Below are 16,745 nucleotides of genomic sequence, written 5' to 3'. Positions count from 1 at the left end.
GGCTACCGAGGCGCCCTCTCACTAGTGGACAAAAACTTGGCAGGTATATAGGTACACTGCATTCATGTAGAAGGTAGTTCAATGTCAGTATGGATAAATGCCATGAGTTAACAGACTTTGAAAGAGGGATGATATCGGGTGCCTGTTGCATGGGTCACTCTCTCTCAGAGATGGTACAGAAATTGCACTATCCCATTTTGACACTATCAAGAGTGTGTTAGGAAAACGTGATTTCTGGAATAACATCTCATCGTGGACAGTTCTGTGGGCAGAGAAAGCTGGGGGATGAACGTGGCCATTGACGTTTATCTATCTGTCATTGTTTCTGCCAACTGGAGAGCAATGGTGGCATAAATCACCAACTTCAATGAGGGAGATGCCAGAAATGTCTCCACCAAGACCATCAGGCGATCATTATCTGCAATAGATTATGGGAGCTGCTGACTGAGCAGAGTCCCATTGCTAACACCATGACACAGGACTCTACGCTTATACTGGACAAAAGAACATCAGCACCGGACCTTGGATAATCGAGGACAGGTCTGATGGGTCCCACTTCTAGTTATTTTGAGACAACGGGAGGGTGCGCATTTGGCGGAAACTGCACGAAGCTATGCACCTGTCATTTCAACAAGGAACTGCGCAAGCAGGTGGACAGTCGGTAATGGGCTGGGGCATGTTAAACTGGCACATGTTGGGACATGTCTGGTATGTCTAGCCACATCTCTGAATGGTCCAGGTTACACGTCCATCCCTTCATGGTTATCGTGCACCCACAGGGCAATGGACTCTTCAAGCAGGACAATGAACCTCCCCACAGAGCTGTGGTGACTACATGGTTCGAAGAACATTCTGCAGATTTTACCACCATGGAATGGCCTCCATGTTCACTGGACTTTACAAACCATGTGGAGATTAGGATTGTCTGATATCTTTGGGATGCTGTGGAAAGATCTTTTCAAGCTATGGATTATTATCCGGGCAAAAGATGGGCCTCCCCATTACAAGGTTGGTCCTTGAGGTTGTCACAGACATTCTCTCAGATATGCCAGACAAGCTGTACTTGCTACCTGGGAGTCTAAAATGCTGATGGAACTGACTTTCGGGTGACACTCAAGTCAAGTAGACCCAATTTCAGCAAAGTCCGGATGGTCTGTGACATCCAAATCCTCTGCTTGCGCCTTCACGATGGTGGGACTGTTAGTAATTCTGGGTATAACCTCCATGCACAAGCACATGGTGGGTGACCACCCAGGTGTGAACCAATATAAGCAGGGGTCGCGGTGTGGCACCCACACCACATGTAGGAATTCCGCCCCTCTGTATTACCAGGCAGTACATGACTCTCATCAATTGGCGCAATACCACCACTTTGCTTATTGGAGGCTTGAAGTGGTGGAACAAATGTTTAGTCTCCAGAGGTAAGTTCCAGTCAACCCTTCCACATCTTCCATGATGTGGTATGATTGATAACTTTTGAGGTTATGATGAACATCGTGACGAGATACAATCTTCCTTACATTTCAAGAGTACAGCTCTAAAACGGCGTTTGTAGGCCAGCCGCTAGTTAGTCCACCAGACCGAACCTATTGGTAACTTTCTAGGAGGCTTCCAGATCAGCTACTGTATAATCTTGCTACCTCTACTCTGCCAGATAGTGACTGGAGGGAGTCCGAGTAGTGTGTATGTGGGGGGGGGGGAGGAATTGTCGAGGAGGCCACATTATGTCAAGGATCTGGGTATATTCTTACCATGTGCACGTCATATCCAAAAATTTCATTATTTCATACAGCATGTTCCACCCACTTTTTCTTACTATTGAATACACCATGAATTGTAAAACTAATAGAATAAGCTTAGCTGCAAAAATATCTAAACCTCAAAAACACTTCATAATTCATTTCACAAATATACGTGGTCTCAATTCTAATCTCAACGATGTCCATTTCCACTTGCAGTCTGCCAAACCCCATGTACTTTTTCTGACAGAATCTCAGTTATCGATTGATTCAACTACTGCTCATCTCAGTTGCCCATATTATTCGCTGTACGATTCCTTTCGCCTCAAAGGTGGTACTTGTGCATATGTCCATTCCGATATTCCCTGTCAGAGACTTGGTAATTTGGAATCTCCTATTTTCGATCTTCTCTGGCTTAAAATCTCTCTACCTCATTGTGTCAAATTCATCTGTTGTCTCTACCGTTCTCCCAACTCCACTAATCACTTGGAGCTCTCTGACTTCCTCTCTTTGCAACTTGACTTTCTCCAGTCCAACTTTCCTAACAGTGAGGTAACTTTCCTTGGGGATTTTAATGTTCACAACTCCAGCTGGCTTCCGTTTTCTAGTCACACCGACCCAGCTGGTCGAGATGCTGAGGCTTTTGCAATTACTAATGATCTTGCACAGATTGTTCATTTACCCACAAGAATACCGGACAATCCTAATCATACAGCCAATATGCTTGATCTTTTTCTCACAAACAACCCTTCTAAGTACATGGTCAAAGTGAGAGGTCCTTTAGGCACTTCAAATCACAACTTGGTGATTGTCTCTTCTCCAATGAAGCCTTTATCTCATGGCTATTCCCAACCTCGTATTGTTTGGCATTACAAGAATGCAAAATGGGATGATCTGCGAGATTTCTTTTCTTTTATTCCTTGGTTGGATTACTGTTTCAAAACTTCTGATGTCAACGTTTCCTTATACAGCAGGCCCCTGTTATAACGCGGTTCGCTTTACGCTGATTCGCTATAATGCTGTTCTTATATTATAACCCGTATCTGACCATAATGCTGAAATAGATCACTATAATGCTCTTTTACAGATTGCATTTTTGGCTTATTTAATGAAATCGTTTCATTTGATGGAGTCGATAGCTTGAAAATGAATATAAAAATACGGTTAAAACGTTTCCCATGCCGGCCTGAGAAATATTCCCACGCTCAGTGAAATTCTCTCCTGCGCTAATTTAATTGCAGTACAGTGACTTGTTACGTAGTTTGGAGATCAACGTTTTAATAAATGATCACGTATATTGCTTGTAATATTTGCGTTATATGCATTTATCCTAAGTCTAGTGATCACTCAGTACCGTATTAGACATCGTGTGAAACGGACAGTTTACTTGAACATTGTATCATAATTAATGCAACCAACGCAGTTACATTTTCGAAGAGTTAATAATGGCCGATAAGAATGAAAAAGCAACAACATCTGAGTGCAATACGATAAATGTAAGGAAAAAGACTGAATTTGAAAATCAAATTAGACGTTTTGAAGAGAATCGATTCCAGTCAAAGACAAGCGGATGTGTGCCAAAATTTAGGACTTGCAAGTTTAACTGTAAGAACAATTATAAAAAAAAAATAAAGAATTAATTTTAGCAGTGGGAAAGATAGCTGTTCCACTGCAAGCAACTAGGGCTAGGCCGGCTATTAGGATTGAAATGGAAAGACTAACTAATTTTATTGAAGATAATATTCAATGCAGAATTCAGTTAAGTTAAATATTATAAATAATAAGAGAGAGAGAGAGAGATTAGCCTATATGATGATCTGAAGAAAACTCACCTAAAAAAAAAAAAAAAAAAAAAAAAATTGGAACCATTTAAAACTAGTAAGGGCTGGCTGAATAGATTTAAAATCCAGGGAGAAGCTGCAAGTGCAGATCAAGGAGCCGAAACTTTCAAAAAAGAACTTGTTAAAATTATTTAAGAGGGATATTGTGTGTTATACTTCTCAACAAGTTTATAACATATGAAGCAGGACTTTTGTGGAAATGAATGCCTAAAAGAAGTTTCATATTGAAAGAAGAAAAAAAAAAACATGCCAGGTTTCAAAGCGGCGAAGGATCGGTTGACTTTATTGTTGGGTGGTAATTAAACTGCGGGGAATTTAAAATTAATACCCCTTTTAGTTTATTTGGAAGAGGGCCAAAGTTCAACCCAAAATCGACACATTTTTCATAATTAAATTCGTCAATTAAATTAAATCCATTTAGATCAATTAAATTCATCATTTTAATTGGAATTTTAAGTTTAATTTTGATATGTAATTAGTTACCATATAATTATATATGTATGTAATGCAGAATATTTTATATGTACAAATATTTGAATATTAAATATTTCGACCGACATTTGTGCATCTTTTCACTACTGTTTATTATTGATTAGAAAATATCCCATGGCACCAACTGCAATGCACAAATACATATGTTACCTTATGGGAATGTGGCGCTCCCTTAGTGCGGATTCACTTAGCACTCTGTTTTTCTGGAATGCATTATCAGCGTTAAGCGGGGGTCACCTGTATCTTGTCAGCGAAATTATTCTTGCAGGAATGGAATCCTTTATCCCACACTCCACTTTAAAATCTCATCCTTTATCTAAACCTTGGTTTTCCAATAAATGTGCTAAGGCTGTTCAAGAGTAGAACGTTGCATATCGTAATTGGCTTGTTTCTAATTCTTCAATTTCATTTTCTGCCTACACCAAAGCTTGCAACAATTGCAAAGCAGTTATTAATCAGTCCAAACTAGAGTTTGAACAGGCTAAGAGTAGAAAACTTGCTTCTTGCCCAAATGGTAGCCGAGCATTCTGGTCTCTTGCCAAAGCTATTGGCCGCAAATTTTGCCCATCTCCTCCTACCTCTGTCCAAACCAGATGGTTCTATTGTCACTTCGACCAAGGATAAAGCTGACCTGCTAGCATCCCATTTTTCTTCCAACTCGTGTATTAATGATCTTGGTAAAACACCTCCCACCAATTCCAACACGCTCCATTCAATGCCTCCTATGGTCTTCCGCCAAAAGGATGTCAGAAGGATTTTGACAAATCTTGATGCTAAGACAGCTCCAGGTTCCAATTGTATTTCTCCACTGTTCTCAAAAACTGTGCTACTGAACTTACTCGTGTTCTTTGCCACCTTTTTTCCCTTTCTTATTCCAAAGGTGTTTTTCCTTCTGCATGGAAATTTGCTCATATCCAGCCAGTTCATAAAAAGGGTGACATCCCTCCTATCCAATTCTCATCCCATTGCAATTATTCTACTCTTTCTAAAGTAATGGAGAAATCAATTAACTGCCAACTCTTAAAGTACCTAGAAACCTTCCGTCTAATCAACGATCGCCAGTATGGATTCCGTCAGTGTCGATTCACTGGTGATATTCTGGCTTATGTTACCCATCTATGGACTAATTCAATGGAAAAGTTCGGTGAAACACAAGCAGTTGCTCTTCTCAAAGGCTTTTGATTGTGTTTGGCATAAAGGTCTAAAGAAGCTTCCATCTTATGGTTTGCCAACTGTTTTTTGTAATTGGTTATCCAATTTTCTCTCTGATTGATCACTGAGGGTGTGGTAGATGGCTCTCTGTCTTCTACCTTCTCCACTAATGCCGAAAGTAACTACGAATAAACTCCCCAGGGGAGAAGTCCTCACGACGACTCGAACTCCACAAGGCACTCTAACAACGACGTGGGAGGAATCAGTCAACAACCTCCTAAAGGCAATACTGAAGGAACCAGCACAGCCAACCAGTGAACAACAACTCAAGCTGTGCAAAGAAAATGAAGAATACCTCACGGAACAGATAGAACAACCATTTACAATGGAGGAACTCCAAGAAGCGACTGCCCGGATTAGGCCAAAAAGATGCCCTGGAAGAGATATGCTTGAACCTGAAATCATAAAGAAGGTTGCTGACCTAGAACCCCAACTTCTCTTAAGGCTGTACAATTGCTGCCTGGAGGCTGGCTACTTCCCTATGGAGTGGAGAACAGCAAATGTCAAATTAATTCTCAAAGCCCCAAGCAAAAATCCGGCATTCCCGGAATCATATCGACCCATAGCGCTCCTAACAGTTTTAAGTAAGCTATATGAACGGCTCCTTCATAGATGGATACAACACTACTACTCCACTGCCAACCTTGAGGCAAAAAACCAATTCGGATTCAAGCCAGGTCACTCGACTGTCAATGCAATGAGAAACCTACTGATATCAGTGAATGATTGCCAACAGAAGTACTTTCTCGCTATTGCAGTGGATTTTGCCGGGGCGTTCGACTCACTTTGGTGGCCGAGCGTCCTGGGCAGGCTCAGAATGGCACAGGTCCCAAGCAACCTTTATAATAATATCAAAAGCTACCTCTCACACCAAAAAATAGAAGTGAAAGTACCATACCAACAGATCAGCAGGAACATCCACAGGGGGTGCCCTCAGGGTTCCGTGCTCGGTCCACTGCTGTGGAATATAGTATTTGATGATTTTCTGAACACCGGCCTTGGGGAGGTGGTAACCCAAGCATTTGCGGATGATTTAATTCTCACTGTGACGGCAGATAATAGGACACAACTTGAGATTCGAGCAAATCAAGCTCTGTATACTCTACAGCGGTGGGCTACGGAGAACTTTCTACAGATCTCGCCTGCCAAAACGACTTCCATCTTGCTTAAGGGAACATTGGACATAAGGAGGCCACCGCAAATTAAAATAAATCGCGCTACAATCAAATTCGCCCAACAAATGAAATACCTCGGGATCATTTTTGACAGCAAGCTCACATTCCAACCACATCTCAAGCAACTCAGGACGAAGATTAGGAACTACTCAGGCCTGATTGCGCGAGTCTCATGCAAGGACTGGGGACTGAGTAAACAAACCATGTTGCTATACTACAAGACTACTTTTCTCCCAGCGATCACATACGGTGCACCAATATGGTACCATAGAACCAGACTGACCACCAACAAAAGAATACTGGACTCAACACAACGAACAATATTGCTCAAAACAACCCGAGCCTGCAATACTGTGAGCACGGAGGCGCTCCAGGTTCTTACTGGATCCTTACCCCTGGATCTCGAAGTGATCAGATGCGGACTAGCATACTACATATCAAAAGGAATCTCTGTGACCTACTCGGGCTTTACGATTGAACCCACACACAATATAAAAATGGAAAAGGCTCGGCTCTTGGCACACTTAAAACAGGAATGGCAAAACAGGTGGACAGACTCAACCAAAGGAGAGGTGACACAACGCTTCATACCTGATGTAGACAGGTTTTTCCCAAAATTACCTGTATGGTTCCACCCAGGCCTATATGCCACCTACTTATTGACGGGTCACGGCCCCTTCAACGAGAAACTAACATCTCTGGGCCTCCTCCAAGACCCCAACTGTTCATGTGGCGAGCCGGAAAGCTGGACCCACCTCATGCACGAATGTACAAACTACGAGGACCTACGTGTAAATCTAATAACAAGATTGACCTACATGCCGCGAGGCCAGGAGCATCATCTCTTGGACACAAGCGAAGAATATAAGAACCTCACAAGATTTGCACAGGAACTCTTTGCCAGAAGAAGAACCTGTTCTGCGATCAGGAACTAAGGGCACAGTACGCCTTGTAGCAGACATTAAACTTCCACAACACCGGACTATAAGCAGCACTGGACCACCCTTCCTGATGATGGAAACAGGATCAACGGACCAGACCCATCCGGGATGCAAAAGAGACACTCCACGAGACTACCCTGGTTGTGTAAATAACCCATAAATGTGACTGACCTCAACCTACCTGGATGGACACATAGCCAATGAATGACATCGGGGAACTGGTTCCGACTGCCTCGTTGGACCCATATCTTTTTCCCCACCTTGAACAGCAGATTTGCTGCCAGTGCGCCAACTGGCGACCGAGCTGGGCATTCTTTCCTGGCTTTCTTTCCACTCCACTTCCCTGGCAGGTGGGGAGGTGCCTGTCCTATTGTCTCCTCCCTTCCTCGCCACCCCCATTTTTCCTTCTGGTGGGGCATGGGCATGCCCCACTGACACCTATTGGAGTCGCCTTCCCTATTGACACCATATTTCTGTCTCTTCCCCCCCAGTCTTCAGTCTCTCTCCCCTACTCTATCTGTACACAAGCGATTGCCCTACACGTCCAAATTTAATCATGTCCAAATTACTGTTTGCGAATAGTTTCGGCCTTTCAAATCCTAGCACTCTTAACTCCCCCCCCCCCACGCGAAAGATCAAATCTTTTTTTTTTTTTTTTAGGTCCTAGCCACTGAAATCTCAGGAAATTAGGTGGCAGGACCTGCCAGAGTAAATTAATTACAATGCTGATATACCTGGCCTGCCTCCACGGGGCTGAGTGTGGACAACGTTGGGCCTCAGCAGGGGTCCAGCGGCTAAATGGCCAGAAGAACAACGGTACATAGCACTATACATATACAATATCCACACACTTTTAAATCTCTGGCCTTTCCAGTGAACTGGCACACCTACAATGAAAGCAACGCGGAGATGGGGGAAACCCCTGGTGCCGCTTGACACTAAATACACTCTACACTCCACTAATGCCGATGTCCCCCAAGGTTCAGTTCTTTCCCCTACTCTTTTCCTCTTATATATTAATGACCTTCTTCCATTAACTGGAAATACTATCCATAGTTTTGCCGATGATAGCACATTGCATTCCACTTTCCATTTTGAGAAATCTTGCCCTGCTCAATCAGCTTCAACTTCTCAAAAATCTGCTACCAATTCCTTAAATGCTGATCTCCAGGTAATTCTCCAGTGGGGCAAAGACAACTTAGTTGATTTCAATCCTTCTAAAATTCAGTCTTGTCTTATATCTCGCAAATAGGATTCTTCTGCTCCTATGCTTATCTTTGGTGACACTACGATTTCTAGGCAAAATGATATATCTCTTTTGGGGATTACCTTGACTTCTAATCTCTCTTGGCAGAAGCACATTACAAATATTGCTTCCTCTGCACCTAAAAAACTTGGTTTTCTCTTTCGCTCTCGGCGTTTCTTTTCTTCAAAACAGCTGTTCACTCTGTACAAATTGCAAATCCGCCCTACCATGGAATATTGTTCCCACATCTTGGGGTGGTACCCCCAAAACCTCTCTCAGGCTTCTTGATTCCGTTCAGAAGAGGGCAGTTAGGTTTACTAATGATTCATCTCTAACAGAGTCTCCCCACTTGCTGTCTCAAAGACATACTGTTTCTGCTGCATGCTTCTTCTACAGATATTTCCATGGACACTCTTCTTCTGAATTGGCTTCTATAATTCCCACTCTCTCTTTCAAAACAGTTTGAACATGTGCAGCCACCAGTCAACATCCATTTACCGTCTAAGTTCAAACTTACAGAACTAACTTTTCATCTTCCTTTTTATTCATTGAACTGCCATTTTCTGGAACAACCTCCCTTCATACATATTTCCTGGAAATTACAGTCTACAGAATTTGAAGTCCAATGTCAAAAATATCTTCTTTCATCTACTCAACCTCCAACCCAAGCACAGTACTAAGTACTATAGGTTCTAATACCTCTCGTGTTTGGGGTTTACATAAAAAAAAAAAAACAGGAATCCCATGATTTCTGTCCACTCAGTGTACTTTGAAGGGCTGCTGGTGAGAAAAAGGTCAAGGGTGTTGGACTTATGATTAGGATTCTCTGATACTGTATCAGATAAATGAATATGTTGTGTGAGGTTATTAATAATTGAAAAAAATCTCATGTTTCCATGTAAAAAAAGAAACTTCAGTTTTCTTGTTACATGGAAACATGAGAAGGAACCAAGGAAAATTACCTCACTGTTGAGACAGTTAGAATGGAGAAAATAAAGTTTCAAAGAAAAGAAGTCAAAGAGTTATGTGTGATTAGTGGAGTTGGGAGAATGATACAGACAACAGATGAATTTGACAGAATGAAGCAGAGAGATTTTAAGCCAGAGAAGGCTGAAAAGAGCAGATTCCAATTTAGGAAGTTAGGGTAAAAAATATTAGACTGAACATATGAACAAATACCATCTTTAAAGTGAAATGAATCTTAGAACAAAATAGTTAGGGGAACCGAGATCAGTAGTAGTTGAAGCAACTGTAATTGAGACTCTTGAGACTCTGTGGGGAAAAAGGGGACTTGGTAGACTGTAGGTGGAAATGGATATTACTGATACAGGAATTGAGACCATGTACATTTGTGACATAAATGAAGTTTTTAGGGGGTTTAGATCTTTTCACAGATACATTTGTTTTAGAACAAATGTATCTGTGAAATGTATCTTATTATGGATGCATTCAGTATATAATGTAAAAGTGGGGAGTAGAGTAGTGTATGAATTACTGAAATTTTTGTATATGGTACACACAGCAAGAATATACCCATCTTTGACATAATATAGTGTTGACAAAAATAAATCATATTCTTTCATCATTGAATAGTTCGATTAGATTTATTCTACTCTGATCAATATTAGAAAGCTTACAAGGCTAAGCTTCCCCTGGAGTTCTTGGTAATTACCATAACAAAGGTAAACCCTCCCCCCCCCCTTACACAGGGCCGTAGTGAGCCATTTTATAGTACGTGAGGCAAGAATAAAAATTTTGCCCTCGCATAAAATTAAAAAAAAAAAAAAAATTTAATTTAAAAAATATGACTTATTAAAATACACTTCTGGTACATGTTTTAATAAAAAATAAATAAATGACAAAAATCGCTTTTCCTGCATTCACTACCACTAAGTTTTTTTGATGTTATTTTTACTAGAAAACAAATTTAAATTTATTAAATAAATTTATTGTTTTTTAATTAATTTCAAATATACCCAAACACCTTAAACAACTAAACTGCATATCTTTCACAGAGGTAGAGCATTTACACTTGACAGCATCGACGATAACTCTGCCGGGACACAAGTAATTGAGGTTATAAAAATGAAAACCAGTGGGGCGATATCCATGGTGACGCGATAAAGATTTTCGTCTTGCTAAAGAAAGATGATAAACTGATTGTAATAATCAAAACTTAAAATTGAAAACATTGGCAATTATTTAATCTTTCTTTTGGCACCCTTTTCAGCTTTTAACCTGAGGCAAGCGCCTCGCTCACCTCACCCTCAGCATGGCTCTTCCCTCACCCATTTGGTAACTAGTTTGAGGTAACAGAAGTAGATCAAAGTCAAAAATGATAATGTGGATTGCTCAGGTTTCTTTTAAAATGTGAAATCACATCTACTGTATTAACATTTTTCAACTGTATATAATTCAATAAAATAAAAAATGTTACAATTTGTAACTATAAAAAGAAATTTCTAAAAAAAAAAACATCGTGAATATTGACTAATGTCACAGACAGCTGGTTATTAAAACTCAAAAGAAATCAGAAAAAAAAAGTGCTACCGATAAAACTTACTTATGACAAAAAAAAAAAAAAAAAGTTCTGCTGATAAAAAGTACTTTATGGAAAAATAAAAACAACACAAAACAAAGGTATTAAAAAGAACAAAGCATAATGAGTTAAATCTAAACACCTTTCCACATTTAATTTAAGTTGATTAGTTCTTCCAATGCTATTCTGTCACTTTGGAAAGAGCATACATGAAGACAAATCATGCATGAAAATTAAAACCCAGTAATCACTTATTTACTTAGCATGCAGAATAATATTAACCTTTCACCAAGTGAACAATGTCCCACATCAGTGGTAGTATTAAGTCACCATCTGCCATGTCATTAATGTCATACCTATCTTGTTTCCATTCTGCTATTTTCTGCTCCTGCAGTGCCCTCTGTTGAGCAACTGAAAGTTCTAAGTTTTCTAAATGGTTTTCGGATGACACATCTTGAAAATTCTGTTTTTCATTAGCATCAGAATGTTGTGACAATATACAACTATAGCAGAGGTAATAATCAAATATAGTTAACACTTACAGCTATTTTAATGAGCAATTCTAAAGAAAAAGTAAATAAAATAAAAAATCTAAAATAATATAAAATATTGAGATTTTTCAATGATTATTATATAAAAATCTCAATATTTATATAATATGAAAAAATATATACGAACATTACCTTACCACACCTTCGGATATTTAACCTCATTTACATCCTATATAATTGTGCCCATTTGTGGACAAGTCCTAGAAAGCACACGATTTAAATCTTTTTTTATTATTATTTTTTTTTTGTACCCTTATCAACTTTAGGTTACATTTCATACATATTTTTATATTTTAAACATTCTTCGTGGACAAGTCTAGAATGCAGATGAGTAAAGCCCAATTATTATTATTTTTTTTTTTGGTACCTTTATCAACTTCAGGTTGCCTTGCATAATGCACTTATATTTTTATACTTTCTGTGCTAACATGCTTAGGAATTAATACTACAATTTTTTTACAGCATGCTGTAGAATAGAACACATTGCAGGCTACAAAAAAAGGATTAAAATGCTTCTGATATTTTACAGGGTTATTACAAAGTAGCTTAACAACTTTAAACAATTTTAAGTATCATAATTTTAGAAACTAAGGAAAGACAAATATATAAAATTAAAAAGGTATGCCTAAAGATTTGATGAGCTACAGACTTTTGATATGGGAGGCAGCAGTTATTTTATGAACATCCCATCAAAAATCAAGTTCATCCCACACTTTATGCAGTGTTTCAGGGATTACTTTTGCTATGACAGTAGCAATTCCGGCCTTTAGTTCAATTATATTCCTTGGTAATGGGTTGATAGATGTCATCTGTCACAAAAATCCTAAAGATAGAAATGCACTGGTGTCAAGTCTGGGGATCATCATGGTGGCCAATGAATGGGACCAGAATAACCAATCCATCTTTCTTGGAAGTGCTGATCCAAACATGCTGTTACTTCTCAATGATAATGAGGTGGTGTGCCTTCTTTGTTGAAAGAACAATTGCTCATTAGGGTCATCAGTGCCAATTTGCGGTATTAGAAAATTCTCAATCATATCGAGATAAACAACCCTGGCTTTTTGGCTGTCACAAACATATTCAATTAAGCACTCAGCTGGTTTTTCTGTGTCCCAAACACAAACTGCGTGAATGCTGCATAGCTACTAACATGAAATATGGATTCATCACTGAATAATTTTGCTTGAGTGGGTAAATTTTATCATCATGCCTTGCCTGCATTTTCACACATAAATTGGCATGCTTCACTTTGTATTCATTTTCCACCATTAATAGCAGTAAGCCTTTAGCTGAAAACATTTCCGTAGCACTTTCCAACTGATTGGTTGTGGTAGATCCAGTTCATGATTTACACATGTTGATTTTATCAAGCTTCTGAGAAATGTACGTCTTATTTCCTCCACTGTTTCACTCACATTGGGTCTGCCTGTTTTCTTTGCATGAGTCACACAAAACCCTACATTCATGAAATTTCTGTGCCACTGATACATGGAATTACTAGAGAATTCTTCATACAGTGAGTGTGAAATCATCTCTAAATTGTTGCTGACTTGGTTTCCTCAGATAACCAGTCCATCTTTCTTTCTTGGAAGTGCTGATCCAAACATGCTGTTACTTCTCAATGATAATGAGGTGGTGTGCCTTCTTGTTGAAAGAACAATTGTTCATTAGGGTCATCAGTGCCAATTTGCGGTATTAGAAAATTCTCAATCATATTGAGATAAACAACCCTTGAACCAAAAGACACATTGCACTTTACCAGCAACAGTAAAATCTGCCATTTTGTCAATGTGGCTGCACTGCCTCTGGTGGGGACAGACACAGCTAATAATTGTTACACAAAAAAAAAAAAAATAATAATAATAATAATAATAATAAATAAAATATTATGGCAATCTTTCTGTACAACCATAAACCCATTCATTTTATCTAAAACGCTGCTATCAGCATATGAAGTTACACTACTTTGTAATAACCCTGCATATAATCTGATGCTAATTCACTTTGCCTGCTGTTCAACATATTTAATTTTTGCAGCTGAAAATTTTGAGCACTATTGGTTTCTTAAAGCTGCTTACCTTACCAACTGTTTTGTCAGTCTGTGATCTAATGCTCACATGATAAGATGATGAATGGGTACTATCAATAACAGCTGTCAGGGTGGTTACATCTTTCGGGAAGATCTATTTAGTGCCATGGCTACAAAAGGGAAATGGTGCCATGGCTATAAATGGGTAACTTAGGACCACATTAAAAAGTTTTTTTGTTTTTTTTTTTAAGGCTGCAAGAGAAATCAATGAAAAATTCTCTCCTGTTCTAATCTACAGTACTATTCAAAAATGAAAGAAACGCTTTACACGTGAATGTAAGAATTAATGTTATGTAAGAGCATGTGCATGTATGCTTATATGTAAATTAATGCCAGGAGAATTGTAAATAAATTTGATGAATTTGAAGTACTGATTAAATCATCAAATCCAGACATTGTAGGGATAGCAGAGATATGGGGGTAAAGTGTATACAGGAGAGACAGACAGGACAGGTGGGGTGGAGGAGTTATGCTCTTAGGATGCACTGCCTTACATTTAATATGCTTCTAAGGTAAGAAGCATATTAAATCTAAGTCAGTGTAAAAAGTAAACTTGGGTAACCAGTGCAATGTTGAGTCAGTTTGGTGTGATATAAGTACTGGGAAAACAAAGCTAAGTGTGTTATATCAGCAAATTCTAAATGGGAAGCATTCAGGGAAGTAATCGTAGAAGCTATTAGGCTTTTTCATACCAAGGAAGAAATACTGTTCAAGGCTTAGACCTAAATGGATGTCAGAAGAATTATTGAAACAAGTGGCAGAGAAGAAAAGTATGTGGGATGCATATAAATTATCAGATGATTCAGAAGCCTATGGCAGATATAAATTAGTGTGTAATCAAATAACAAAGGAGGTTAAGCAAGTTAAGATTAATTATCATTATCATTATCAGCCATATGATGCAAGGAAGCCTGAGGCTTTTGCTGCACCATGCAAAAAAAAAAAAAAAAAACTGAGTTACCCTGAAAGAAAGAGAGAGAGAGAGAGAGAGAGAGAGAGAGAGAGAGAGAGAGAGAGAAGGGAATCACCAAGAAAGAGAAGAAGAAGAATGATGATATCCAGCTCAGGACCCTGAGTGTGCCAAGTCTATACTCACCAGATGTGAGCCCCTGAGGTTATGAGAAGTCTCTGGCAAAGAATGCAAAGAAAAGCAGCAAAGACTTCTATGCTTGTATTACCAGTAGAAGGAAGGGATTGAATAACATTGGGACACTTGATGTCAATTGGTTAATTGTTGATGACCCTGCTCAGGTTGCTGACAAATTGAATAGGTATTTTGCATCTACATTCAGACATGAGGAATTCTTTAGGAGATGGGATGCCAGAAGTTTATCCAACTACAATCGGAAGCTAAATGACTTTGTGATAACTAAAAGGAAAGTGGAGAGGAATCATTGAAGCTGAACATAAAAAAGGCACCTGGGGTGGATAGGATCTGTCCCTAAGGACTGGAGATGTGCAGATGCATCTTCAGTTCATAAAGGGGATCAAAAGGTGACATGGGTAATTACAGACCTGTTAGCTTAATATCAGTTCCAAGGAAAATAACAGTCACTAATTAAAGAAGTAATGCAGGACCATCTGGACAGGAAAGCAATTATATTGCAGTCAATTTATTAAAGGGTGGTCTTGTTTAACCAATCTGATAGGTTACTATGATGCAGTGACTAAGGAACTGGATGCAAAAAATAATTTTGACATCTTATACTTGGATTTCAGGAAGGCTTTTTGCACATAAAAGACTGCACGTATAAACTGGAGAAATGTGGCATTAATGGCATTAGTGGCATTGATGCTATGGATAAAGGGATGGTTAAGTGGTAGAAGACAGTTGTTGTTGGAGGTTTTACGGCGCAATGTAGGAGTTACCAGCTGTCATTAAAAGTAAGATGTGTATTTTGTGGGATTTAAACACTATATTCTGTCGTAGCATTTTATCTTTTTTAGAAAAGTGAAAACTGCATCAATGTCAGAACTGGCATCTAAAATTTGTTGCAAAATAGGTATGAATTGGGCTGCATGGCTTGATAAGAAGATGGTTTGGGCACTGCATTATGGAGAGGGCAGTCAACTATGATATGCTGGACTGTTAATTCAGCATGGCAGTTCAAACAGAAAGGTGAATCTGAGGAAGAAAGAAGATAAAAGTGAGTAAGGTGTGTATGTCCTATTCGAAGCCTTGCAAGTGTAACTACTTCCTTTCGGTTCGCGCGGAAGCTAGATGGCCAAGACTGGAGACCCGGTTTAATCTGAAGAAGTTTATTGCCTTTTTGGTTTTGCCAGATGGTTTGCCAGTGATCCGTACTTCACCTTATAATAAGACTTTTATAGTCAGTGAAAGGGATTTTGAAAGAAGCATTAACTGGTTCCACAGTAGATTTGGTTGCATGGTCAGCACTCTTATTGCCAGGTATGCCAACATGGCTAGCTACCCAAAATATTTTACTACTTTCATGTCCTTAGCTAGGTCAGTCAGCAAGTTATTTTTATTTTTATTTTTTTTTGGTAGTTGTTGGCGCATTGGCATCTGTGGCCATAATGCACCTCCCAAGGTTTTGCAGTACTTTGATCCAAGTCCAAGGCGGGATTCGAACCCGCGACCTTTGGGTTGCCAGGCAGGTACTTTACCCACCCGGTTATCCTGGTTGGCTCAGCAAGTTATGATTATTAACAAGTAGTAGGTAGTTGTGATGTTTTCTTGGTTGCTGTAAAGTGAGAAGGGCACTGAGGGAGTCAGTAAAAATAACACTATTGGTAAACTGGTACAATTTTATAGTTTCCAGAGCATGGCAGTAAAAATGCTGCATTTTAAAGGTAACTGACTGGAGATTGTGGACGATGAAAGAACAACAGCAGCACCAAAATGGTCAGTTTTGGAACCATCAGTGTATAACTGGGTATAAGATTCATATTTTTCAAT

General features: G+C 39.2%; 1 protein-coding gene across 6 annotated transcripts in view; it reads right to left on the bottom strand.

Annotated features, from left to right (window-relative positions):
- scrib (scribble planar cell polarity protein) overlaps positions 1-16,745 on the bottom strand; it is a 1,177,936-nt gene that overhangs the window by 157,716 nt on the left and 1,003,475 nt on the right. For 5 of the 6 annotated variants that reach the window (XM_090386364.1, XM_090386369.1, XM_090386370.1 and 2 more), the window contains one exon: positions 11,542-11,688. The exons of the other annotated variant lie outside the window; for it this stretch is intronic. In XM_090386364.1, coding sequence (XP_090242490.1) covers positions 11,542-11,688 — 147 coding nt within the window. The remainder of the gene's footprint in view (positions 1-11,541; positions 11,689-16,745) is intronic. 6 annotated transcript variants of the gene reach the window in all.

Source organism: Mastigoproctus giganteus, chromosome 12 (assembly GCF_048544385.1).
Source record: "Mastigoproctus giganteus isolate SK-2022 chromosome 12, ASM4854438v1, whole genome shotgun sequence".
In the NCBI taxonomy this organism is placed as follows: Eukaryota; Metazoa; Arthropoda; class Arachnida; order Uropygi; family Thelyphonidae; genus Mastigoproctus; species Mastigoproctus giganteus.
The sequence above is the reverse complement of the archived record's forward strand: the minus strand, read 5'-3'. Positions and strand labels throughout refer to the sequence as shown.